A 27,818-nucleotide genomic window follows, 5' to 3' on the forward strand; every position below is an offset into this window, starting at 1 on the left:
AGAGAGAGAGAGAGTAGTGTCGACATAGTTGCCACAGGAACTGCTTATTTGGATTTGGCATGTTCAACGACACTCATCTGGCAAAATTTGGTAGGTCACGGATCGAAAGTTAAGTTAACTGAGAAACAGAAGAGAAGTCACTGAGAAAAAGAACGAAAGCCACACTGATACTCATAAACATTAAGCTCCAAATAATCAAGTTCGTCATGTTTCGATCACCCAACCATATTAGCAAATTATACAGGAGTGTTGAATTATGTCGCTCTTCTGGGTGAGTAAAAATGCTTATTAGAATAAGAAAGAAAAAGACCCAGAAAAACAAAATAAAACTTATGTTTTGTGATCTGACCTCAGATAAACCCCTCACTCTCACTCACATTTTCTAAATATAGAATAGAACTTTAAAATCCATTTGTAGTGAAACACCCTTGTGACGTTTGATTTATACGGCCATAGTCCAAAGATCATGTATGAATATTGAGCGATATAATATTGATAGTGAATCCCAAAAGTTCAGTGTATGGGTTGAGTTTGAGTCTGTGTCTAGAATAGAATGAATTGTCTGATCACATCTCCTCTCCTTTCCTCCCCATTCTCTCTTTTTTCTTGGACATGCAACTCACAAATACATGCACACACACACAACACACATTTGCATAAGGTTCAAACAGATGTCTATTTCTTTGTGCTTACTTAAACTTAGATGTAGCACTACACATTTCAAATATTTTACAGTCGCAACAGAAAAAGATTTTAAACTAAGAAGTTTTAACAATTCTTTCTTTTTAAATATGGCCAGAAAAAAAAAAAAAAAATAAAAAAATAAAAAAAATATTTTAAAAAAAAAAAAAAAAAAAAAAAAATATATATATATATATATATATATATATATATATATATATATATATATATATATATATATATATATATATAAAGGAAAAAAAGACAGAAAGTTCTGGACTGTGGTTGTTTAGTATCCACATAATAAAAACCAAATTATAAAAAAAGAGAAATAACAAGCAGTAGACTATATCATAATCTCCGGATACTGCTGTGAGTGTGATTAGATGTGTTTCAAATGACTAATGGTAATCAAATACACAGATGAACTGGCTAGTTTAGTTACCTCATCATGAAGTATGGGTTAACGACTCATAAAGGATTAAAGGGTCATGGAAAGGAAATACCAATAGATAGATAAATATCAATGAAAGGACTTAAATTAAGGTGGCGTTTTTATGGACCTCCATTGGAGGTGTACAAAAACGCACCGTTTTTATGCACCTCCGTTGGCGGTGGTGGTTAATTAATGAAGATGTTGCTGCATACGTCCATGAGGTTTAAATTGTTTTAGATTGTAGTTTAGCACGCTGCTTAGTGATTACCGATGTACGTTTATACAATGATAATAAATTAAAGAATAATAACAATAATTTATAAAATCAAAGGTAAAAAGAAACATGGCACACAAATACTGATCTCAAATAAATAAATAATTTTATTAAAATAGAGGTTTTTCTAAACACGATAAAAAGGTTTTGAAAAACAAAAACAAAAAACAAAAAAGAAAAAAAACAAACAAACATAACAAAAAAATTATGTCTTAATAAAGTAAACTATATTAAAAATATGTCCACAATGGGAATCAAACCCAGTACTACATTGGTTAGAGTCTGACAGCTTGTCCACTACGCTACGGAGCCACCTGACTATTTATCACATTTAATGTCTTTCTAAAACATTTTTTTACCTCCAATGCAACTTCTAATTTCTGGTTTTATATTTTGATTTTTTAGATTATTATTATTTTTATTTAAATTAGACATGCTGCAGATGTCACAATATAAATTTTGCCATTTCCAAATACAGAAACACAATATCGCTGATGAAATTGGGTGGAATGCGCATGCGTAACAGAGGTGCATAAAAACGATCCATTAAGATACACCGCAAACAGAGGTGCATAAAAACACTGCGTTAAATTAATTAAATCCACAATTAGGCAGTCAGGGTATCGCACTTATAAGATTCTTGTCTCTGTAAGATTTTTGAGCTCCATAGACATGTTTAAAAAATGCCTGAAGACCCACCGTTTCACCAAATACTTACTTGATTAAAGTTTTTAAAATATGTATTCTAAGTCTAATTATTGATGATGGCTTGTTCATTCTTATATTATTTTGATAATGGTTGATTTGGTCCCGCAGTGCAAAAATGTCTAGTTGTTTTTAAGCACTTTGAGGTTTCGACGAAAGGTGCTATACACACGCTTATTATTGTTTTATTATTATTATTATTATTGTTGTTATTATTATTATTATTATTATTATTAATTCCAATGTTCATACTCTGTACTCTTTTTTGCAAATGCTTTCCGCGCTTAAAAAAAAAGTAATATTGCCTAAATAACAGGCGTCATGTCTCGTCCAACATGTTAAGTGTTGCTGTTTGCTAGGGACCCCTTGTAAAGTTCTTTGAGCAAGTTTTGTTGATTTTTCACCATATAAATGCTAAATATATATATATATATATATATATATATATATATATATATATATATATATATATATATATATATATATATATTTTTTTTTTTTTGTGTTTTTTTTTTAAAATGGAATTATCTACCAGCTGGTAATGGTATAAAGCTTTTAATCAATCTTTAACCTTTAAAGATATACTACAGACTATCAAAAAGGTTTCAAAAAAAGTCATTTTTTATTTTGTTGTTGTTATTGTTTCTTTTGTTTTGGATAGGCAGCATCGACTGTGATGCTTGTTTACATGGGGAAGAAGAACTAAGATGTTATTTTATTATTAGGATTTTAAAAATGTTTAAGCAGTCAATTAACACTCACAGCTGTTCGCACAAATGCATTCTTTGTACCATTTATTTTTTGCTTCTATACTTTATAATTTATCTACCAGATAATCAAGTGATATAAACAGTGAGGTCATTATTATTATTATTATTCTTATTATTCTTATTATTATTATTATTATTATTATTATCATTATTTATTATTATTATTATTATTATTATTATTATTATTATTATTATTATTATTATTATTATTATTATTATTATTATTATTATTATCGTCGTCATCATCATCATCATCATCATTAAGATGATGATGATTATTATTTTATTATAAATAATTGTGTATTCTTCTTCTTCTTCTTCTTCACTTCTTCTTCTTCTTCTTCTCTTCATCTTCTTCTTCTTCTTCTTCTTCTTCTTCTTCTTCTTCTTCTTCTTCTTTCTTCTTCTTCTTCTTCTTCTTCTTCTTCTTCTTCTTCTTCTTCTTCTTCTTCTTCTTCTTCTTCTTCTTCTTCTTCTTCTTCTTCTTCTTCTTCTTCTTCTTCTTCTTCTTCTTCTTCTTTCTTCTTCTTCTTCTTCTTCTTCTTCTTCTTCTTCTTCTTCTTCTTCTTCTTCTCTCTTCTTCTTCTTCTTCTTCTTCTTCTTCTTCTTTCTTCTTCTTCTTCTTCTTCTTCTTCTTTCTTCTTCTTCTTCTTCTTCTTCTTCTTCTTCTTCTTCTTCTTCTTCTTCTTCTTCTTCTTCTTCTTCTTCTTCTTCTTCTTTCTTCTTCTTCTTCTTCTTCTTCTTCTTTCTTCTTCTTCTTCTTCTTCTTCTTCTTCTTCTTCTTCTTCTTCTTCTTCTTCTTCTTCTTCTTCTTCTTCTTCTTCTTCTTCTTCTTCTTCTTCTTCTTCTTCTTCTTCTTCTTCTTCTTTCTTCTTCTTCTCTTCTTCTTCTTCTTCTTCTTCTTCTTCTTCTTCTCTCTTCTTCTTCTTCTTCTTCTTCTTCTTCTTCTTCTTCTTCTCTTCTTCTTCTTCTTCTCTTCTTCTTCTTCTTCTTCTTATTATTATTACTGTTATTATTATTATAATTATTATAATATTCCAAATTAATTTGGCTAGATTTGCTCAAAACATTTGCAGGAATATGGTGATAACTAATTGTTGGATTAAACTGAAACTGTTAAGATAACAACGTTTAGAAAATCAACAATTGACATAGATGTTCAGCTTTGTTGTCACCACACTGGCCTTCGGACGGGTAGGTGTCCCTGCTTGTAATTCTGCTCAGAATATGGCAAAGGAGGGTCCTGGAAAAGGCTCTTTACTCACATTCTCTCAGAAATAAATTGAGTACCTGGCTGATGACAGCGCTGACCCTGCCGGAAAAAAGAATTATAATATCACCTTACAACCATTAGGTCTCTTCCTAAATGTTATGTGTTGCTGTTGGCTTGAGGATCCCTTGTAAAGCACTTTGAGCACAAAAAGTAGATATTACGCTATATAAAAGTTAAGATTTTTTTTTATAAATCACCCCAGTAATCGAAATCATGAGTTGGATTTTATATATACAAAAAAAAAAGGTTTTGACTCGGGTCTCATCATTGTTTTGGTTTTGTTCTTCATTAACCAGAGTGCTTCAATTCCATGGACGTCTCCTTTCCAGTGCCGCAGCTCCTAAAACAAAAGTATGAATATTGAATGATTTAAGCTAGGTTTATAACTTACTCATTTCATTATAAACATTGGGAAAATAATAATTTTAATTATAATTTATTCCCATTTTTTAACAACAATGTAACAAAGCGAATAATAAATCAACATTAAAAAGATTTAGATTACTTTTTTGTTTGTAAATTTGTTATTTAATTAAATTTTTTTTTTTAATTCATATAATTGGACAAATTGGTTTGGACAAATCTTATACATTAAAAAAAAAAAAGAATCATTTAAGGGATTTGTCTTACCATCAAATTGCACAGATGCTTCAATTAATTAATTTGCTGACATTAACATTTTTCAGGAGTCCGCGAAGAAAGAGAAAAAAGCTGATAAGGATGCCGGGGCAACACATTCATTTGGTTTAAATTTATTCCGAGGCCAAGTCTCTGCAGATCAAGTCTTTCCATGGCCAGAAGGTGAGGAATGAGCTTTAACCATGGTCCTCGGGGGCAATTGATTGAGTCGAGGCTATCACTGCTGCATCCCTGCCAACCCTTCCGCTTTTCACTCTTCCTTTTCTACAATTCCGGCATTGTTTCTAAAATTCCGATTTTCAAAAATATTTATGATGGTGATGGTAAGAAGAAAAAAATGATGGGGGGGGGGGGGGGGGGGGGTTAGTTTTGCCAGCTGTGCCGGAATACTGTCTTTATATGTTTGGTGGCAAAGTTGGTGGTCATTTCGATACAGAATTATCCATTTAATAAATTCCTATTTTTTTTGTTTCAAATGCCTATTTTCTGACCTTCTGATTCCACTTTTGGATTATGAAGGGTTGGCAGGTCTACTGCTGACTTTGATGTCTTGATAGAGATAATAAATTGAGACTATTTTTGTCTTATGCCATTCACCCAGTCCGTTATAACACACCATTTTTTAAAAGACTAAAACTAAAAATATTTCTCAGCTCACTTGAAGCTTATATCATGAACATGAAATGGTCATGAATTATCCAATTTAGAAAGTTTTTATTCTTTTCAAGTTATCGTAATTAACTTTTAGTGTCAGTAGTGGAATAGTGTTCTCATCTTGTTGTAATTCAAGCTGTTCTTAGTTTGTCAGTTTCTGGATGGGTGACATAATTGCAAAACTATGGCCCCAACCTCCTGTCTGTTTTAAAGATCTTTGCATGCATTACTCCACTGGACTCGAGTGTTAATGAGTGACTGTTCATGTAATTGTGCTCATACAAAAACGATGCCTCTCTGGTGACTTGCACTTCATGACATAGATCTTTGGTTCAGTATGGTCTGATGGGAATAAGAGAAGCATTGTGAAGGACATTGATCATGATTTATCCATGGAAATGTATTGTATCAATGTTCATATTCATTTATTTTTATGAAAAACCTGTACGTTTTAATCAGTTTGGAAAAGAACCTTAAATTACATTGTTTATGTAAGTCCAATTCTTTTCAGTGGCCATCAAGATCATGTTTTAAGAACAAATTAAAAAATCTCAAATCTCTCATTTGGAAACCTCTGTAATCCATATAAGTAAATTGGGGAGGGATTTTTTTCCTTCCGATTTGTATTCTGCAATTCAAAAATTCTTATTATGAATGCAAACAGTTATTTTGCGGGTGTATAGACTTTCTGCTTCAATAATCTGAATCTTCAATATTGAAATCATCCACTGTCTGATAGGGACTTGCTGTGCTGCTAGTAGTTGACCAATATGATAATAATAATGATAATGCAGAGAGGAAGAAAGCATGAAATATAATTTGAAAGAAAATCAATCACTTTATTAAAGATGGCAACACTCCTTTTCATTGTTTGTTTATTTTCTTTCTTTTTTTCCTTCTAGTGTTAACAGATGAACAGAGGCAAGAACTACAGGAACTGGTGGATCCCTGTGCCAGGTTTTTTGAAGTGAGTGCTGCTATTTTAGTCTGATAAGGCAGTATAATTTACCCAGGATAAAAGCAACAATTTGATGTGTTTTCCACATAGCCAGAGTTTATCCCGGTTTCTAAAATGTAAAATGGACAGGAAAAATTGCTTGCTACCCTTTGGATTTAACACCAGTTTATTTTGTATAGTCAGCACCTGGAATATTTTCAAGTTAAAAGTCCAATAACAAGAACTGAACTAGATTTTTTTTGTCTTGAGAGTAGGTTAAATGATTTGGTGTATCCATGTCGTTTGTTGCTATCAATCAAATGGTGGTCAGTGAGATGATATGAAAATCATGACCCATGAAACAAGAGAACAGACAATTGAATGAACATATAAGCAGTCATCATTAAAGGTTCGATTTCAACTTTACTAGACATGTTGATTGTCTGTCCATCCATTGTGGAAGATCTAAGTAAATAAATGGCAGAGGCTTTTTCTTCCTTCGGGCAGCCAATGCCATCATGCTGATGACAAGCGCTGTGCCATTTTGTTTGCCCTCAGAGATGCCAGGAATTGTCCATGACTTGGTTCTGTCACAATTTTTAGATCCAACAGAATCTAGTGGCAATGTTTAGAGTGTAAACTTGGTAAGTAACAAAGGTTGATTAATGTCTTGATGGTGTCCATCTTCCATGATGTGTGCCTCCTGTATTTACCAAATACCAGCTTTGTACATAATCAATAGAGAAAACACGACCATAAGACTCCTGAGAGGCCTTCATGCACAATTATCCATCATACATTGTAACTCCATTCGATTTTGGTTCGTTTGTGTTTGTAAAAAAAATAAATTTTTATTGTCATTTTTTTCCAGGAACAAAATGATGCTGCCAAGAACGATTTACTGGAAAAAGTTGAAGACCACTCAATGGAAGGATTGCGCGAGATGGGAGCCTTCGGTTTGCAGGTCCCACAGGAACTCGGTAAGAAATCACTGCTATTTGTCAGCAGTGGGGCTCAGCAGTTTGATCTTTGCTTCATACCCAAAAGGTACTGAGTCGAATACCCGCTGCGCTTTGTGACTTTGAGCAAAATCACCTTGCCTTAGTTCACTTTACAGCGCTGCACTGTGGCTGACTCCTGTGTTATTCCAGTCTTCCCTTGGAACAGGCCCTAAAGACAAATTTTCCCTTGGGGATGAATTAAGGGAATTTTATTTAATTTATTATATTGTAAATGGCACATGTATGTCACATGCAAAGGGACCAAAATCGATCCCGGGTGCAGTTGAGATTTTTTTTTCTGACCTCCCTGTCCATCCAGCAGTGAATGGGTCGCTGAGTCTGTTAGATTTGGTGGAAAGTACTTTGCGATAGACAAGCGTCCTATCCAAAGGATAGCAAGCAATTGCTATTGTCCATTTCACGCTAAGGAAACCGTGATAAACTCCGGTTCCATAGGCCAAATGGCTCTGAAGGGCTACTTTGTGTGATCGACTATTTACTATCCTGAGATCTTAGCACTCTACAGGGTGAGTAAGAAGAGGCAATCAAATCTTTTAAAAAGTTTGGGCAGTTCCTTCAAAAACATAATGATAATAATAATCATGATAATAATGATAATAATGATAATAATAGTAATAAAAATAATGGTAATAAAAATAATAATAATGATAATAATGATAAATAATAGTAATAAAATTAATAGTAATAAAAATAATAATAATAATAATAATAATAATAATAATAATAATAATAATAATAATAATAATAATAATAATAATAATAATTATTATTATTATTATTATTATTATTATTATTATTATTATTATTATTATTTTATTATTATTATTATTATTATTATTATTATTATTATTATTATTATTATTATTATTATTTATTATTATTATGATTTTTACAATTATTTATTATTATTAGTTTTCTTATTTTATTCTCATAGGTGGGGTGGGCCTTACCAACACTCAGTACTCTCGATTGGTGGAAATCGTAGGAGCCCATGATCTGGGAGTGGGAATCACCTTGGGTGCCCATCAGTCCATCGGGTTCAAAGGCATCACTTTGTTTGGCAGCCAGGAGCAAAAAGAGAAATATCTCCCAAAATTGGCCTCAGGTGAACAGTTGGCTGCCTTTGCTCTCACAGAACCGGCTAGTGGGTCAGATGCTAGCGTGAGTTGATTTCTTTGTCTTCGTCTTCTTCTTCTTCTGCTGTGTGGTCTTATGGTATGACACTCGCTTTTGGATATGAAGATCCTGGATTCGAGCCTCGCTCGGCGCAGAGTTGAGTCCTCGGAGTAATCTCTTTACTCACATTTCTCACCGTACTCAGGTGTAAAATGAGTACCTGGCTATTAAACTGCTTTGTCTGTTTCCGAAATAAATTGTAATATAATTAAAATATTTATTTATTTATTTATATATATTTATTTATTTTTCATTTAATATCATTTACAAACACAGCTAAAAGTAAACAAATAGTATTCAACTAAATTGTATAACAAAGTTTCAATTTTGAGTTGTGCCCAAAACATGTGTATTTTTTAAAAGGTATTGATTAACTTGACTCTTAATAGGATCTTTTAAAATTGAAATTGGATCACCCATTGTTAAACAGAAATAAAAAGTTTTATTTTTCAAGGGACATTTTTTCACTGTCTTCAGTCAATCAGGACCAAAGCTGTACTATCGGAAGATGGAACACATTTCATTTTGAACGGAAGTAAAGTCTGGATCAGTAATGGTGGTCTTGCTGAAATATTCACAGTTTTTGCTCAGGTAGGTTAAATTCATTATGTGAATCTAAGCACATTTGAGCCACGCTTAAATGCTTATTGTGAAATATGCTGCAATTTTATTGTTAATTATAATTATCACCTTATTTATCATCATCATCATCATCATCATCATCATCATCATCTCTCTCCTCCTCCTCTTTCTTTTCTCCTTTTCTTCTTTTCTTCTTCTTCTTCTTCTTCTATCTCTTCTCTCTTCTTCTTCTTCTTCTTCTTCTTCTTCTTCTTCTTCTTCTTCTTCTTCTTCTTCTTCTTCTTTCTTCTTCTTCTTCTTCTTCTTCTTCTTCTTCTTCTTCTTCTTTTTCTTCTTTTTCTTTTTTCTTCTTCTTCTTCTTCTTCTTCTTCTTCTTCTTCTTCTTCTTCTTCTTCTTCTTCTTCTTCTTCTTCTTCTTCTTCTTCTTCTTCTTCTTCCTCGTAAGATAGAAAAAAGTGTTTAGTTTTATTTGCTCTCTGCTCACGCACACTCTTGACTTTCTTCTCATTTATACCTCATGCACTTTCCTTGATTTGTAAAGTCCCCAGTGACAGATGCCACAACAGGAGAGACCAAAGACAAAGTTACAGCCTTCATTGTGGAGAGAAGCTTCGGTGGAGTTTCCAAGTAAGTAGGAATGTCATAATTAGCACAACGCATACACAATATCTACAAGCCTACAAATTAGGGAGCAGGCACTTGTTTGATATTTTGTAGATTGCGCAATATCCACTAAGCGTGCCCAAAGTGCTTTACAAGGGGTCCCTGGCCAACAACAACACTTAACATGTAGGATGTGACATGATGCCTGTTAGGCGATATTATAATTTTTTTCAGTCAGAGACAACGCTGTTAACGGTCAGGTACTCATTTTTCACCTGAGTATGGTGGGAGAACGTGAGTAAAAAGCCTTTTCCAAGGACTCAACTATGCGCTGAGTGATTCTCAAACCTAGGACCTTCTGATCTGAAAGTGAGTGTCATACCACGAGACCACATAGCCGTGGGACCTCTCAGATCACAGTGCAATGCTTTAAACACTCTGCCACTTCGCAGAGCGAAAAGTACAAGAAAACAGATCACCCCAAAATACGAGCTTTCCCTGACTGTCAATTGAACCTCGGAAATGTAAAAATAATCTGACAGAGATGTGAAGCTTGGAAATTTGGCTGGCGAGATCTTGGTCCTGTAATGTACAAGATTAAAAAGCCATTTTTTGAACCTCTGAGATGTAAAAATGATAATTTGACAAAGATGTCAAGCTGGGACTGTTCTGTAATGTACAAGATTAAAAAGCCATTCTATCTCACTGTCTTGTTTGACCCAGTTTTTCCTTTCATAAACACTGACATGATTTAAAAGTAAGTGTGCAAATGCCATTAAACTTACACAATTTAACTAAGCATCAATATTTCCAAACGTTTACAGTGGTCCTCCAGAAAAGAAGATGGGTATAAAAGCATCTAACACAGCAGAGGTATATTTCGAAGATGTCAAAGTCCCTGTCGACAATGTTCTAGGAGGTAGGTTATTTTGCTTCGATATTTAATAATAAGAAACAGAAAATCCCCCTCCCCCCAAAAAAAAAACCAAAAAAAAAAAAAAAACCCAAAGAGACTTGTCTCACCATTTCTTTTTCTTATTTTTCTTCAGATTTACAATTAGATATATGAAATTTTGGTGGAAAAATAGGGTCCTTAAAAGCCATAGGGCATGGAGCCAGAGTTTATTTTATATAATTATAACAATTGTGTGCTACCTTTTGAATGGAACACTGGCCTATTGTTGTAAGGTCCCTAACGCCATTTTTGACCAGTCTGTTTACCAGATCACTGTTTGGTTTAAATAGTGACCTTTGACTGTAGACACACTTGAGTGTAATGTGGGCTAATGCATTGTATTTGGAGATATTAAGTGGGTATCGACACCCCTGGTGTAATTGATTAGGCTCTTAAAAGTCCCTGCTGTAGGCAGTAAATTTTACTTAAGACAAAAAAGGAGAAAGAACTGAGATTTTAAAAACCTGTTATGTACTGAGGTTCCACTGGAAACTTAATCCAAGTCTTACATTGTTTTTTATTTTAAAAAATTTTACTATACAATCAATTTTTAGCATTTAACTCACCCTGGATAATACTGTTACGATGTGGTCAGTCACGTTTATGTTTTTCTGGTTGATATTTGAGATCTGTTCAAGAAAATTTAGTAATTTAATAGTGTTCTTTTTTTAGAGCTTATGTTTTACACGAGAATGAGCGCTGTATAGATGTGTATAATTATTATTATTATTATGTAAAAAAAAATTTTTTCTATTTTATTTGTAGGAGTGGGTGGTGGTTTCAAAGTTGCCATGAACATCCTCAACAATGGACGTTTTGGAATGGCTGCTGCTCTCAATGGGACCATGAAATATTGTATCAACAAAGCTGTAGGTCCTTCTTCTCTCCTCTCTTCTTGTTCTTGTTCTTGTTCTTCTTGTTCTTCTTCCTTGTTGTTGTTGTTGTTCTTCTTCTTCTTCTTCTTCTTCTTCTTCTTCTTCTTCTTCTTCTTCTTCTTCTTCTTCTTCTTCTTCTTCTTCTTCTTCTTCTCTCCCTCCTCCTCCTCCACTTCCTTCTCCTCCTCCTCCTCCTCCTCCTCCTCCTCCTCCTCCTCCTCCTCCTCCTCGTCCTCCTCGTCCTCCTCGTCCTCCTCGTCCTCCTCCTCCTCCTCCTCCTCCTCCTCCTCCTCCTCCTCCTCCTCCTCCTCCTCTCCTCCTCCTCTTCTTTTTTTGTTGTAGTGGTAATAGTAGTAGTAGTAATAGTAGTAGTAGTAGTAGTAGTAGTAGTAATAGTAGCAGCATCAGTAGTAATAGTAGTTATGTGTCAGTTTGTTTGTTTGGTTGATATAGTGCCAAATGATTTCAATTTCAGATTGACCACGCTGCCAACCGTACACAGTTTGGCAGCAAGATTGAATCATTTGGAGCCATCCAGGAGAAGATTGCACGTATGACAATGATGCAGTACGTCACTGAGGTAAGGTGTTTATCTGTGTGTGGTGGTCTTGATAAAGTCATGAATAGGTATTGATTCAGAAACGTGAGCGGAGCATGCACTTATATTCATACCTTCCAACTCTTCCACTTTTGGCGGAATCATTCCTATTTTCACTTTTTCTTTCCACTATTCCGCCATTGTCTCTAAAATTCCAATTTCCAAAAAATGAGGATAATGGTAAGATGGAAAAAATGGGGGGGGGGGGGGGGGGGGGTTTGATTGCCAAAAGGAAGCTAAGTATGAAAATCAATTGCACTCCTCCTTCCCCACTCCTCTTTCTCATTCCATTACCTAACACATTTGATATGTAGTGTTGCCAGTTGTGGCAGAATACTGTCTGTATGTGTTTGGTGGCAAGGTCGATGGGAATTTTGATGGGGAATTATCCATTGGTGACAAATTCCTATTTCTTGTTTCAAATTCTTTTGGAATGTGAAGGGTTTGCAGGTCTATTATATAGATGATAACAAGAAATGAAGTGAGTAGAAAAGTGCCAAAAGACAATAGAGAATAAAAAACTTTTGCGGCATTGGGGAATTGAACCCACGACCCAACTTCGGCCGGCCAAGGGAGGTGCTTTAACAGTTAGGCCGTTTGTTCAATTCCCTATTACCGCAAAAGTTTTTATTTTTTGCTGTCGTCTAGACTGTTCTACTCACTTCATTATTTGAAAAGGTATCAATGACATAAGGATAGATTATTTTGGAATCAACTTCTGTTTTAAATAAGTCCCTTTTCTCTTACTTTTTTTTTCTTGTCTGTTCGTTTGTGCTGATCTACTATTTTTAAAAATCCTAGTACATCTTTTTTGGTCTAGTGACATGACACACGCCTTTGGACTGGTAGTTCATGGGTTTGAGTCCTGCTCTGTGCAGCACAAAGTTGTCTTTGGAAAAGGCTCTTTTCTCACATTCTCTCACCATACTCAGGTGTAAAATGAGTACCTTGCTGTTGACATTGTTGACTCAGCAGATATAGATTTGTAATATCGCTTTAAGTTCATGGGTTCGAGTCCTGCTCTGTGCAGCACAAAGTTACGTCTTTGGAAAAGGCTCTTTTCTCACATCCTCTCACTGTACTCAGGTGTAAAATGATTACCTTGCTGTTGACATTGTTGACTCAGCAGATATAGATTTGTAATATCACTTTACAGGCGTCTTGTCTCATCCGATGTGTTGAGTGTTAAGATGAGATAAGATTAGATAAAATGAACTTTATTTATATCCACTTCTGGAAATTTACATGTCACTCTTGGCTTTGGGTCCCTCATAAAGCTCTTTGATATAAATCCTTCATTTTAATCAGCCTCTTGTTAATGGAGGTTGAAAGAGTTGGTCATGTAAATATGACCAATTTCTCCTTCATATCAAACTTTTTATTTATACCCTTGTTAAGTACATTGGTGTACACTGACAAAATGCCTGGTTTTCAATTTGGTCTGACATTTTATTCATATATCAATCAATTGGTGTGACTTCCAACTTGTTCAAAATTTTGAATCCTGAAACTTCTTAGAAGAGTCAGGTTTAAGAATGTTTTTTTTTTTTACAATTTGAGGATCATCTCAATTCATAGATGAATAAAGTAGAAAGTTTGGGATCAAAATGTAAATTTGAAGGCCATCTTAATCATAGATGAATAAAGTAGAAAATTTGGGGTCAAAATGTAAATTTGAAGGCCATCTTAATCATAGATGAATAAAGTAGAAAATTTGGGGTCAAAATGTAAATTTGAAGGCCATCTTAATCATAGATGAATAAAGTAGAAAATTTGGGGTCAAAATGTAAATTTGAAGGCCATCTTAATCATAGATGAATAAAGTAGAAAATTTGGGGTCAAAATGTAAATTTGAAGGCCATCTTAATCATAGATGAATAAAGTAGAAAATTTGGGGTCAAAATGTAAATTTGAAAGCCATCTTAATCATAGATTAATAAAGTAGAAAATTTGGGGTCAAAATGTAAATTTGAAGGCCATCTTAATCATAGATGAATAAAGTAGAAAATTTGGGGTCAAAATGTAAATTTGAAGCCCATCTTAATCATAGATGAATAAAGTAGAAAGTTTGGGATCAAAATGTAAATTTGGTCATCTCAATTCATAGATGAAATAGAAAATCTGGGGTCAAAATATATTAAAAAAAAAAAGTATTTAGTCTTCCTATGATTATGATAGACTGATAACCTCATCAATGTATAATGGTGTTGTTAAGACTGTCATTTCATCTTCCAGTCAATGGCCTACATGATCTCGGCCAACATGGACCAAGGATCCAAGGAATTCCAGATTGAAGCGGCTATCGGAAAAATCTTTGCATCGGTAAGTTTTGAGTTGTTTTTAAAATTTTTATTTCCTGGTCTCTGCAGATTTGAATGTTTAACAGTTTAAAAATACTTGCTTTTTTGGTGAACTGTGGGGTTTACTGAAATTTCAGTATTATTAACTCACTCAACCCTAACACCGACTATATCTGTAGTATACCCGAGGTGGGGTTACTTTTACCCCATGCCTATTTATTACATTTTTCTGAGACAAATTATAGGCGTAGTATCAAAGATAATGTTCTTAATTTTTACATGTCAATGATTGTTGAATAAAACTATCTATGCACATGCTAATTTTTAAACCTTTTTTTTTTCAATTTCGAAAAGTAGCAAAAATCTCTAGGATGGAGTGAGTTAAGCTGACGTGTTAAAAATAGATTGAACTGTTTTGGGATTTTTATTTTTCTCATGATGTTTTCAACATTGATTTTTTCCCACTTCTGATTTGATTATCAGTGTGAGATACCCCAAAATTTTTATTATGATATGAATAGGCAGGTGCTTGGATGAGACATTTTGAGTTTATGATGACGATTTTTGTCGAATAAAACATTGCAATAAAGATGTTTGAATAAAGATATTGTGGCATCCTGATACCACATGCTTTTCTTTCTTCTTGAATAGGAGGCTGCTTGGTACTGTGCTGATGAGGCCATTCAAGTTTTGGGTGGTATGGGTTACATGAAGGTAAGACCAGGGAAGAGAATAACTAGGGTTGCCAGTTTTCGGTATATTTACAGAATTCAGTATATTAAAATACCTTAGTATATTTTCCAATCATTTGGCGAATGCAAGAAAAAGAAGATTTGATGACTCAGACTCCAGCCTTGCTTCGGATAATGCCCATAAGAGACTGAAACTGTTGACTCTGAACCCATGACCTCCATTGAAGGCACTGCCCATTCCTACCTTTCGGAAGTAATTGAAAGATATTCAAAACCCTGCCCCTTACTTCGGCCAGTGATTCCACAAAACTAGTTGTCCCTCGAATTCGGAAAAATGCTGGAATGAGATCCTTTTCTCATTTCGGACCCTCTATTTGGAACGCCTTACCGCAGAGCATTCGTGAAAAAGAATCTTTGTCTATTTTTAAATGTTCGCTTAAAACATATCTGTTTCGATTTTAGTAGATAATATGAGAAGCAAGATAGGTTTGGTTTGTGTTGTGTGTTTGTGTGTGTGTGTGTGTGTGTGTGTGTGTGCTTGCTTGTGTGTGTGCTTGTGTGTGTGAATGATTATGTGTCAGCCAAAGTAATTTGTAATTTAAGCGCTTAGAGTCTGGTGTCTCGGAGTTATAGCGCCATATAAGTTTTCAGCATTATTATTATTATTATTATTATTATTATTATTATTATTATTATTATTATTATTATTATTATTATTATTATTATTATTATTATTATTATTATTATTATTACTATTATTATTACTATTATTATTATTATTATTATTATTATTATTATTATTATTATTACTATTATTATTATTATTATTATTATTATTATTATTATTATTATTATTATTATTATTATTATTATTATTATTATTATTATTATTATTATTATCCAGTAAGTACCAGGAAACAAGTGTTTAAATTAAATCACTCTCGACCTAGGTATTGCTATAGTGACATTTATTTTTAAGTATGGAATGTCTTTTTAAAAAATGTGTTTGCCCTAAAGATTCATTTAATTATTGCTCCCTGAACCCCCTTAATGTCGCCCCTGAATAACACATTTTCATCATACCACCTATTGTATACAATTGAAATTTTAGAGTTAGAAGAGAGACAGACCGGCAGAAGAGTTGTACTTAGCAGCAAGTGATTTTCAAATATATTTAGCTTAGGGAATATGGCTTTGTAGTTTTACTTTTTATTTATTTTGTTGTTGTTGTAAATTTTATGTAAGCAAGAGATGAATCTGTCACAACGAAACCAAAGACTTTTTTTTCTTTCTTTTCTTGTGTTGATGCTGATTTCAATATCTTACAAGGTATTGAGTAGAAGTGAAATAACAATGAAAGATAAATGATTTCCCGGGTTATGAGTTTTGAAAATTATTTAATCAACAGGATTGTGGGGTTGAAAGAGTCATGAGAGACCTTCGCATCTTCCGTATTTTTGAAGGAACCAACGACATTCTTCGCCTTTTCGTTGCACTCACTGGAATACAGGTTTGTCTTAAATATGTAGTTTAACACTTTTTTTTATTTAACACTATGATACTTCCTAAACAGAGTTATATTTGACATATCCGTCACAACTTTGGATACTGAGAAAAATCCTGATTTCTTCCCTTGTGATTCATAGATGATTGTCCTACTGCTACACCATTACAACAAATCTTGTTTGTAAATTTTAAAGTATTACCTTTGTCAGTGATAGAATGTAGTATCCAGTTATTCGTGTAGTACCCAGTTATTCAAATCTTATGGGAACTTGTCTCATCCTTTTTCATCATTTATAAAGCATTTAATCATTGAAATATTCTTTAATGGCTGTAATTCTTGGTAAAATTAATGAATCTAGCAAGTTAAATTAAGTGATATATATATATATATATATATATATATATATATATATATATATTAGAGAAGAGAGAGAGAGAGAGAGAGAGAGAGAGAGAGAGAGAGAGAGAGAGAGAGAGAGAGAGAGAGAGAGAGAGAGAGAGAGAGAGAGAGAGAGAGAGAGAGAGAGAGTGTGTACCGATTAGAAACTTTGTATGATATGAATTATAAGATAAATGAATTGGGGAGGGGGGGGGGGGGGGGGGGGCAGTGTGGCTCAGTGGTATGGTCTTTGCTTTGTACCCAAAAGATACAGATTTTGATCACCCGCCGCTGCGCTGTGTGTCCTTGAGCAAGTCACCTCCCCTTAGCTCAATTTGAGGTGCTGCACTGCTGCTGATGCCTGGGTTATTCCAGTCTTCCCTTGGAATAGATCCTGGAGACAAATTTCTCCTATGGGATGAATAAATGGAATATAATTTTTTTTATTTTATGGGGAGGGGGAATGGTGTGAATAAAAAAAAACAAAATGAAAGCTCAAAGCTTCTGATATTCTCGAGGACTTTAGAAGATGTGACTTTATATTTACTCCATTTTGTTTTTTCCCACCCAGTATGCTGGCGGTGAGCTGAAAGCACTTCAGAGAGCATTATCTAATCCTGCTGCCAACCTAGGCCTCCTCCTTGGTGCTGGAGCTAAGCGTGCCAGAAGGTGAGTTTACGTATTGACAAATTAGGGAACTGGGTGGGGTTCCTTACCTCCCATAGTGGGCAGGGAGGTACTTACTGTGTCTTCTACCCACCTATATCTGTTTTCCAATATGCCTTCTATCTTTGTCTGGGAATGAGATTAAACAGTCAATTGTTTAGTTAGTTTTGGGAGATGATTTTTTTCCTTGAAAATCATCTCTCTGTTATGCACTGCATTATGTTTCTTTATATTATGTATGATTTGTAAAACATTTGAGTGTATTCCTCTTAGCGGGGACCTGTGCTTGTGTCTGGATGAGACTTTTAGTGATCTCAAACTAAGTACTTTGATAGTGTGCTTTTGGAATCTACACCTGTTTCTTATTTGAACAAATTCCCCTTTGTCTTCCCTTTTCTAGGATGCTTTATTGTAATTCTAGAACTTTTTACAACCCCATTTTCTTCCTTTTTACTGGCGCTGATATGACCTTAATGTGTTGCAAGCGCCGTAAAACCCTTAAAAAGAAACAGACAAAAACAAATTAGATAACAGGCACTGGTGTAAGATAAAGATTTGAAAAAAAAAATGTGTATGAATCAATGCCAGACAAAGTAAGAAAGAAAAATGCAAAGATAAAAAAATATAAAAGATGTCCAAAAAAAAATAAATCAGCAACTCCCAAAAAATCAGCCTACCTCGAGTGATCTTTTTACGATGTTTTTTTTTGTTGTATTTTTCTTTCTTGCTTAATTTGGTATTGATTCATACACATTTTTTCAGATCTTTTTATTTTTTTGGTTTACATACAGTCATGCCTACTGTTTAGGAAACTTTTAGAATTAATGATATAATAGATATGCACATTTATAATATAGCAATCGCAAAGACCATACCGCTGAGCCGCGCTGCCCTCTCTTAGGTTTCAAATAACTACATTGTCATATAACATCTACTATTTTGATAATGTACATTTTAAACATGCTTTCTTTTTTGTTTATTTCAAAATTCAAACACACACAGACTGGTTGGCATGTCGTCAGGAAACACATCCTTGAACCAATATGTGCATCCCGATCTAGCTGACTCTGCAGAAAAGGTAAATGAGAAATATTTGAATGTAAAATAATACTAAGACTAGTTGATGTGGGGTAGGGCGGGGGGGGGGGGGGGGGGGGGGGGGCACTGTTAGGGTCTTTATATAATCCTGTATCCGTCAGTCTTTTTACTATTGGCTTTGCAGGGAGGTACTTGCTGTGTCAGCTATTCCCCAATATCTGTTTTCCAACTTGCTTTCTGTCTTTGTTTAGAATGAGATTACTTTGGTTTTGTCCTGGCCCTGGCTGAGAGGGAAACAGTCAAATGGATAGCTAGTTTTGGGAGGTGATATTTTTTCCTTGTAAATCATATCACTATAATGCACTGTATTATGTTTTGTTTACAAGTTATATATGATTTGTAAACATTTGAGTGTGTTCCTCTTAGTGGGGACCTGTGCTTAACGTCAGGATGAGACATTTAGGTGATCTCAAACTAAGTACTTTGATGGTGTGAACTAGGAATATACATCTGTTTCCTATTGGAACCAATTCCCCTTTGTCTTACCTTTTCTTGGATGCTTTAATTGTAATTCTAGAACCTATCACTATCCCATTATTTGTCTTCCTTTTTACTGACGCTGATATGACCTTAATGTGTTGCAAGCGCCGTAAAACCCTGAAAAAAAAAACAAACCAAAACAAACTACTGGTTTTTGTCCTTGACCTGGATTGATTTGGCTTGACTGAGACTCTAAATGGAATTCTTTTTCCTTGAAGGAGGCAGTTGGATGTGAGAGTATTAAATTCTTGATGTCTTTGTTCTTGATTCAATTGCTCCTGATGCTGCTCCTCCTCCTCCTCCTCATCCTCATCATTGTCATTACCACCACTGCCACCACCACTACCATCATCATCATTCTACTCCCCCTGCCCTCTCCCCCTTCCTCATATCATCACCATCATAGATAAGTTACATGGAACCTATTTAAGTGTGCGCCGGAAAGTGTGTGTTTGTGGTTTCTCACTTTTTGTTTTATGTATATCTGTTTGCGTATATGATGTCTATGCTGTAACCAAATGAAAATTTGCCTTCATGGACAATAAAGATATTATTATTATTATTATTATTATTATTATTATTATTATTATTATTATTATTATTATTATTATTATTATTATTATTATTATTATTATTATTATTATTATTATTAGTAGTATTATTATTATTATTATTAATACTATTCTTCTTCTTCTTCTTCTTCTTCTTCTTCTTCTTCTTCTTCTTTTTTTCTTCTTCTTCTTCTTCTTCTTCTTCTTCTTCTTCTTCTTCTACTTCTTAAAATTATTAATGTTATTATTATCATCATCATCATCATCATCATCATCATTGTCATCACCACCACCGCTACAACCACTACCATCATCATCGTTTTCATAGTATCATCATTTGCATTGTCACCGTCTTTAATCATACTGTTGGTTTCTATTCCCGTCAGGCTGCCAAATCCATTGATGCCTTTGGAGGAACTGTAGAAGATATGCTTATGAAGTATAACAAGAAAATTATTGGTTTGTGTTTATTTTCATCTTTCATCATCATCATCATTGCCTTTTTCACCCTGGTTCAGGGTATAGGCCACAGACAAACAGTTTCCATCCTTCTCTATCCTGAGCTAACTTTTTTATCTCGTTCCATGTCTTATCACTTATATCAGCTTCTTTAATTCTTCTCCATGTTCCTCATGGCCTTCCCCTTGATCTTCTGCCCTGAGGGTTCCAGTCCAATCCAATACTTTCTTTGTTATAGTGGAGTCATTCTTTCTAAGGGTGTGTCCAATCCACCTCCATCGTCTTCTTCCTATTTCCTCTCCCACTGGTTTCTGCTGTGTTCTTTTCCATACTTCTTCATTTTTAATTCTATCCATCCATTTTATTCTGAGTAGCTTACACATGCATCTTTCATATGTTAACCTTATTGTGCGGCTATGTTGTCTGGTGGTATGACACTCGCTTTTGGATCGGAAGGTTTTCGTCGGCACATAGTTGTCTCAGACTTGATTCCTAGAATGGCAGCTCTTTCGTTCTCTATTCCTCATTGTCCTCCTTTTTTGTTGTTGTTGTTGTTGTTGTTTTTTGGTGTACTTTTAAACATGCATTAACTGTGTTATACTTCCAAGTTTCTGTGAATGACCATTTCTAAATGATCTAAAAGTTTGGCAAGCACTATAAAACGTCTACAAACAAACATAAGAACGTTAAAAAACATATCTGCTAGCATTGTGAACCTGTTGAAAGGCTTGATAAATGTTCATTTATCTGTTTATATATATTTGTTTACTTATATATTATATATATATTTTATTTTAAAAAATACATTATTTACATATTTATAAATTCATTGAATAGTTAATTTTTTAATTATATTTTCCAGACCAACAATTTGCCTTGAAGAGGTTAGCAGATGCAGCCATTGACATTTACGGCATGGTGGCCATTTTGTCTAGGGCTACCCGTAGCATCAACCATAAGGTCTGTTCGGCTAGTCACGAAAAGATGATCACTGAGGTTTGGTGCGATGAGGTAAGAAAAGAAAGAAAAGTCTTGGCATTTACATAGCGCAGTATCCACTAAACCAAGTGCTTTACAAGGGGTCCCTAGCCAACAGCAACACTGATTATGTAGGATGGAACATGTGAGAGACTGGATGGGGATCCTGACCTCTCATAGTGGGCAGGGAGGTACAGGCCGTGTCTTCTATCCCCCCATACCCGTTTTCCAATTGTTTCCTGTCGTTGTCTTGGAGTTAGATTACTTGGTTTTGTCCTGATCCTTGCAGAAGTTCCTTGGCTGGGACGGAGGCAGTCGAGTGTATAGTTTTAGTTTTGGGAGATGATATTTTTTTCCTTGTAAATCATCTCTCTGTTATGCATTGTATTATTGTGTTTAGTTTGCATATTATACTATATGATTGGTAAACATTTTAGTGTGCTCCTCTTGGTTGGGACCTGTGCTTGTGTCTGGATGAGACTTTGAGGTGATCTCAAACTAGATACTTTGATGGTGTGCTCTTGGAATCTACATCTGTTCCCTATTTGAAGCAATTCCCCTTTGTCTTACCTTTTCATTTGTGCTTTTATTGTAATTCTGGAACATTTGACTATCCCATTTTCTTCCTTTTTAGTGGTGCTGATATGACCTTAATGTGTTGCAAGCGCCGTAAAACCCTTAAAAACAACAAAACATGTGAGAGAGAAATGTTTGTAGCCTGGTTGAACTGGTCCCCTTTGTTTTACTATTTGTCGTGCGCTTTTTATACTAGTTCTCATCGTCTTACTTCACCTTGGGCGTTTGTTTAACAAGTTTAATTTTGTAAGGTCAACTTAACAACGCCATTCTCACATTTCTCATTCGTCTTTTGTGTTTCATTCATTGCATTCTGCTGAAAAGTCCACATTATATGTCCTCGTTGGTTAAATTAGATCTGTAAATTCTCAGTCAATTAAGGGGCGGTTTGGGTCTAATTATTGGGAAAATCCTTCGAAAAATTGATTTTGAGATTTTGGTGGAAAATAATATTTTATTATCCTAGGAATAATATAAGTGAAGTTCAAATTCTTAAAGTAGACTATAAAGGCACGAAAAACACAGTCGAAAATTGTACAGGTAGTAAGAAAAGTGTGAAAAACGGGAAGCTATTTTGCCCATTTTCTCAATATGTCATTTTTCTAAGGGTATGGGATACTGTGTCAAACGTTTCTCAGAATCTATTCAATGAAATTGTCTGAAATTTTCCACAGTTATCACAGAGATAATGTATTGTGTCACCATAGAGAGATTTTTTTTGATAAGATATGTGAATTTTGAATTATAATCCTAATTCTGAATTTTTAACATCAATTTTGTCATAACATTTTGATCTCAACTTTATAATGCTTAAAAAAATTCATAAACTAAAGCCGTAAATCTTTATGGTGACATCACTATGTTACATGTTGACAAGATGGTAGAATATGGAGGTCATTTCTCATTAGTTTTGTGGACGTTTGCACGAGATTGTTTATTTTTGATGTCAGACCCCAAATTAGGTCGCAAAATGGGTATCAACACAGATATTAAACTTTTCCATAATGTTGTTTTTTAACCTATAATGACGATATTGAATGATTAAAACCGCTGAATATTGGTAATTAAAAATTTTTTAGAAAAGACCCAAACCGCCCCTTAACTGAAATCAGTCATTTGGTCAAATTCAAATATTTTTAAAAAGGAAAGAAAGAAATGAATAAAAAAAAGAATTCATGAATCGTAGTCGAATGACTGTAAAGTAATTAGGAATGTCCCACAGCGCTATGCATAGCTCATGATGCCGTTTATATTAATGATGGATATATTGCCAAGGGTAGCTATGCTTTTTAGATATGCCGTGTCTGAACACATCCCAGGGTATTTTCACACAGCCTTCGTGAAATTATTTTTTCAAACGGAGCTGCTGAGCGATAAATTTCACTGTTTCGTCTAAGCCAAAATTGATCTCATTTACCTATTGGAAAGTAAAAGTATGAAAAAGTAAATTGCGAATGCCGGAAGTAGACACCTTCAAATCGAAAGTTATATGATTGCTACAAGCACATCTTGATTGCCTCACGTTGTAAACAAACTGGTTGACAGATTCTTCACTGATTGGGTACCTAATTATAAGGAACAATTGTAAGTGGCCTATTTAATTCCCATGTAAATTAGTTTTCTGCCATTGTTTTGCTCAAGCGAGCTTCTTAATCTTATTTACTATTCATTTCGATTCTTTGAATTTTTCCGCTACAAAGAATTCCAGTCAATGTTTATAGAGCTCATTTACAGGTCTATTAAATTGAAGCTTCCATTTCAGTAATAATTATTTTTTCTTTTTTTCTTCTCTGGTCATTTCAGGCCTCTGAACGTGTGCGGTCCAATTTGAAAGATGCGATTGATGCTGGTGCGAAGAAAAACTTTGACAAAATGGCTACCATTTCCAAAGAAGTTGTGGGCAACGGAGGCGTTTTCCACAGGCATATACTTGGATGTTGAAACCCGATCAAATAAAATGTTTTTTTTTTTTGGACAGAGTGATTGTAATTTATTAACTTGTATAGATGTGACAAGTAATATGATTATTGTTGTAATGTTAACAATCAATTTTTTTTTTAAATGTTTGAAATGGTGAAGTGACATGGACTTGCACTGATCATGATGTTGTTCTTTAGTCAATGTTTCATTTTTATATGCTCAACTGAAAGGTAGCCTATTATATACTGAAACTGTTTGTTTTGGTCATTTTCTTTGTTTTTCTTTAACATACAGAATAAAAACAATAGATAAACAATATCAGTATTTGAGTCAGAATTAAAGTTGTTGTTTTTTTTTAAATAAGGAAAATACAGCCGAGAATAGGAAAGGGAATTTATATTTCACTGTCTTCAGTGTCCTGTTTCTATATTTGCCTTAACAATGCAATTTTCATTAACATTAATTAATTATTAAAATTCATAACAATAACCACATGTATTTGTATAAATTATTGAATATGTAAAAGTTTAGGAAACCAGTATGCCTTTAACTTTCTTTATCTAGATGAACCGTGATTTTGTTCTTCTACATGCATAAGAGTTAATAACGCAGACAGCTGAACAGATTTTTATCAGAGATGATAAATATTTATTTACATTCAAATTTTGGAGTCCATTGCATAGCTCTAGAAATAAATGTTTTTAGAATATTCTGATTAGCCAACCAGTTTTGTTTTATTTTATTTTCCTTTAAAACATTTTTTGAAAAATAGTCGCTTAGAATGAAACAATAATTTTTTTAAAATAATAATAATCGAGCGAATTCCGTCATTTTGAATATTCCTCATATCAAATATTTTTATTCTTTTCATTTGTTTTGATGCAGGAAATGGTTTCTCTTGACTAAATTGGGACTAGAGAAGCTAAATTTTTTTTTCACAAAATCTGTAACCTGTTTGGGTTTTAAAAAAAAATCTGTATTAACAATATTGATGTGCTCCTGAGTAAAGATCACACAGAATACTGTACGGGAATTATTTTGTGATATGGCCAAAGAAACATAGTAGAGGAAATAGAAAAAAATGGCAAAGATTTGATAGATTTCTATCGCGAGATTTTAAAATGTGTTTTATTTTTATCAGGGATTGCGATATATTTCTACTGCCATTGACTATTATTATTATTCAACAAATAAATTCTAATCACTTCACTGTATTTACTCATCGAAATATGAATATACTTGTTTAAGCTTTACCGACATTCCTGAATGGTTTGTTTTATTTGGGACTCGCCATGATCATTGCAGTGACTATGTCGTATTGTTGGACCATTGACCAGATGTATATGCATGAAGTGTCCTCAATAGTCTTCAACAGTCGTACTGTCACTTCCTTCCTAATGACATATGGTAACTTAGTAACACTGGCTCTAAACTATCGGAACAATGGCTGACGCCGTATGAAATATTTCCCGGCGAACTTAAACGCGTATCCAGAGGTAAAAAACCCCATCAATTTGATCATGTATTGACTTTTACACATTCTGATCACAAGGCATATGAAAAGGGAATGAAAAGTTCTAGCCAGCATGAAGAATAAAAAGTAAGGATTTTCTTTGTTTAGAACCAAGATGGCCGCCGTTGCCGGGCGCGTGACATCGGACTATTGAATCCAATTTGAAGAAGGGATCGAAGACCTGATTTGTTTCTTTTCCACTTACATCAAGATCAAAGCTCCCTTTCTACTTATTATTTGGATGAGAAACTTTTTTATCGTTTTACACATTATGAGATTTTCTTGTTGGTGTTTTAACTCTCTCCTTACCAGCCATTTTCAGGATTTTCCCCAAAACTTCACACCCAACTAACACTAACACAAAAAATATATTTTTTATCACTCGAAACACAATAGCAGTAAAGTTCTTGCAATAAATAATTTCTTTAGCAAAACATGCTCTACAACGCACTGTTCATTTTCTTTAAATTTTACGATGTACAAGAGAAATTTGAAGAAGAATTATGTTGATTGTATCGTAACGAATGTGACGATTTTCCTATAGTTAGTAAGGAGAGGGTTAAAGTTTTCGTTCCTTTTTTTTTTCACATTTCAAAATGTTGAAAATGCAAAATGTATTTTTATCATTTTCAGCGATTTTCTTCTATGTAATTAGTCCATCACTGCTGAAGCCTGTTTTAATTATTATACTGAATCTTTGGTCACAAGTAATGCCATAACCTCAAAGTTTGACCTCTTCAGGGTTTACTCCTATCTGCTTTCACTTTCTATAATTAATACCTATCAATCCCGGTTTTGGTTGATGGAAAGGCCCGATTTTTACAGCCTATCAAATCTGATAATACGAGTATGTGTGATAGCAATGCACGATGTTCTCTTTGGTGTATGGATTTGGTGTCTATGTGTCACTTTTGTGGTGAAATTTCAACATTAAAAAAAAAAGATCCAATATTAAAATGATGTGGTTGAAATGTTATTCGTTATCATCGATTGATAAACTTTTCAGTTTCATCTCACTGTCATCAACATCATTATAATATGTTTTATTAAAAAATTTGCCATTTTATAAGTTTTACTTCAAATTCAACGATTGCTGTATTTAGAAATAGAGATTTTTTCGTTATACATATATCTTTTGGTACAATATATACAATAATGTTTTGTTTTTTTCTTTATCTTTATAATTTTCACAGATATGGTGGTTGTAATTTCTAAATTTTAACAAAACTCTCTCTCTCTCTTTTTGGTTTATTTATTAATTCATTAGTATCTTTAGTAAGTCTCACCAATTATACCCATTATTATAGTTATTGATGTTATAATAATAATAATAATTATTATTATTATTAATAATTATTATTTTTAATTATTGAGTGATTGATTAAATGGATTATTTAAATTTCATTTTGCTCTTTTACAAATGAGATTTTTTTCTACAGTTTCTTTCCAAATCATCTGTCCAGGGTTATATTGAAGAACAAAAAAGTAGATGAATGAATAATATGAAAAGTTCACCGAATCTGATGTTAAATTTGTAGGCGTTAAACTTATTTATTTATAAATTTATTTATCAATTTTTTTATCACATAGGATACTGAAAAATTACAAAAAGTATTCATTTTCAATTTAATTTTGGAAATAGATTAAGGAAATAGTTGGAAATAGATTAAGTAAATAGTTGGAAATAGATTAAGTAAATAGTTGGAAATAGATTAAGTAAACAGTTGGAAATAGATTAAGGAAATAGTTACCAAGCTGACATGTGATGCAGTGTAATAATGTTTTGTTCTCTCTTGGGACATTAAAAAATGTATGCAACAGTATTATTCACGAGTTTTGTCGTTGATTATTTCTTTGAAGATAGTCCACATTCCGTAAGTGGGTTATTTTAACCTCTCACTGTTGCTGACTGGGTGGGGATCCTGACCTCCCATAGCGGGCAGGGAGGTACACGCTGTGTCTTCTATCCCCTTATATCTGTTTTCCAACATGCTTTCTGTTTTTGTCTTGGAATGAGATAACTGGGTTTTGTCCTGGTCCTGGCCAGATGGCCTGGCTGAGAGGAAAACAGTTGAATGTATAGTTAGTTTTGGGAGATGATATTTTTTTCATTGTAAATCATCTCTCTGTTATGCACTGTATTATGCCCTCTTTATATTATATATTATGATTTGTAAAACATTTGAGTGTGTTCCTCTTAGCGGGGACCTGTGCTTATGTCTGAATGAGACTTTTAGGTAATCTCAAACTAAGTACTTTGATAGAGTGCTTTTGGAATCTACGTCTGTTTCCTATTTGAACCAATTCCCCTTTGTCTTCCCTTTTCTTGGATGCTTTATTGTAATTCTAGAACTTTTTACTATCCCATTTTCTTCCTTTTTACTGGCGCTGATATGACCTTGATGTGTTGCAAGCGCCGTAAAACCCTTAAAAACAAACAAAAACAAACTGTTGCTTGTTTTCTGTTTCCTTATAATTCCTTTTCTAGGTTCTGGGTCGGGTTCCTGACCTCCCATAACG

At 33.7% G+C, this 27,818-nt stretch overlaps 1 protein-coding gene across 1 annotated transcript; it reads left to right on the forward strand.

The window, feature by feature from the left end:
* Window positions 1-98: 98 nt before the first annotated feature.
* Window positions 99-27,121, forward strand: LOC144980536 (very long-chain specific acyl-CoA dehydrogenase, mitochondrial-like). Its single transcript, XM_078928194.1, has 19 exons — window positions 99-271; window positions 4,436-4,490; window positions 4,826-4,940; window positions 6,335-6,399; window positions 7,241-7,349; window positions 8,326-8,552; window positions 9,045-9,158; window positions 9,691-9,776; window positions 10,577-10,671; window positions 11,473-11,576; window positions 12,058-12,162; window positions 14,416-14,502; window positions 15,132-15,194; window positions 16,581-16,682; window positions 17,629-17,726; window positions 18,726-18,801; window positions 20,239-20,311; window positions 21,174-21,322; window positions 23,669-27,121. Exons 1-19 carry the CDS (start codon window positions 207-209, stop codon window positions 23,804-23,806), a joined length of 1,926 nt encoding a protein of 641 aa, XP_078784320.1. The 5' UTR covers window positions 99-206; the 3' UTR covers window positions 23,807-27,121.
* The last annotated feature ends 697 nt before the right edge of the window (window positions 27,122-27,818 follow it).

This window comes from Berghia stephanieae, chromosome 10 (assembly GCF_034508935.2).
Source record: "Berghia stephanieae isolate SIO BIC M18660-M18661 chromosome 10, UCSD_Bste_1.3, whole genome shotgun sequence".
NCBI lineage: Eukaryota > Metazoa > Mollusca > Gastropoda > Nudibranchia > Aeolidiidae > Berghia > Berghia stephanieae.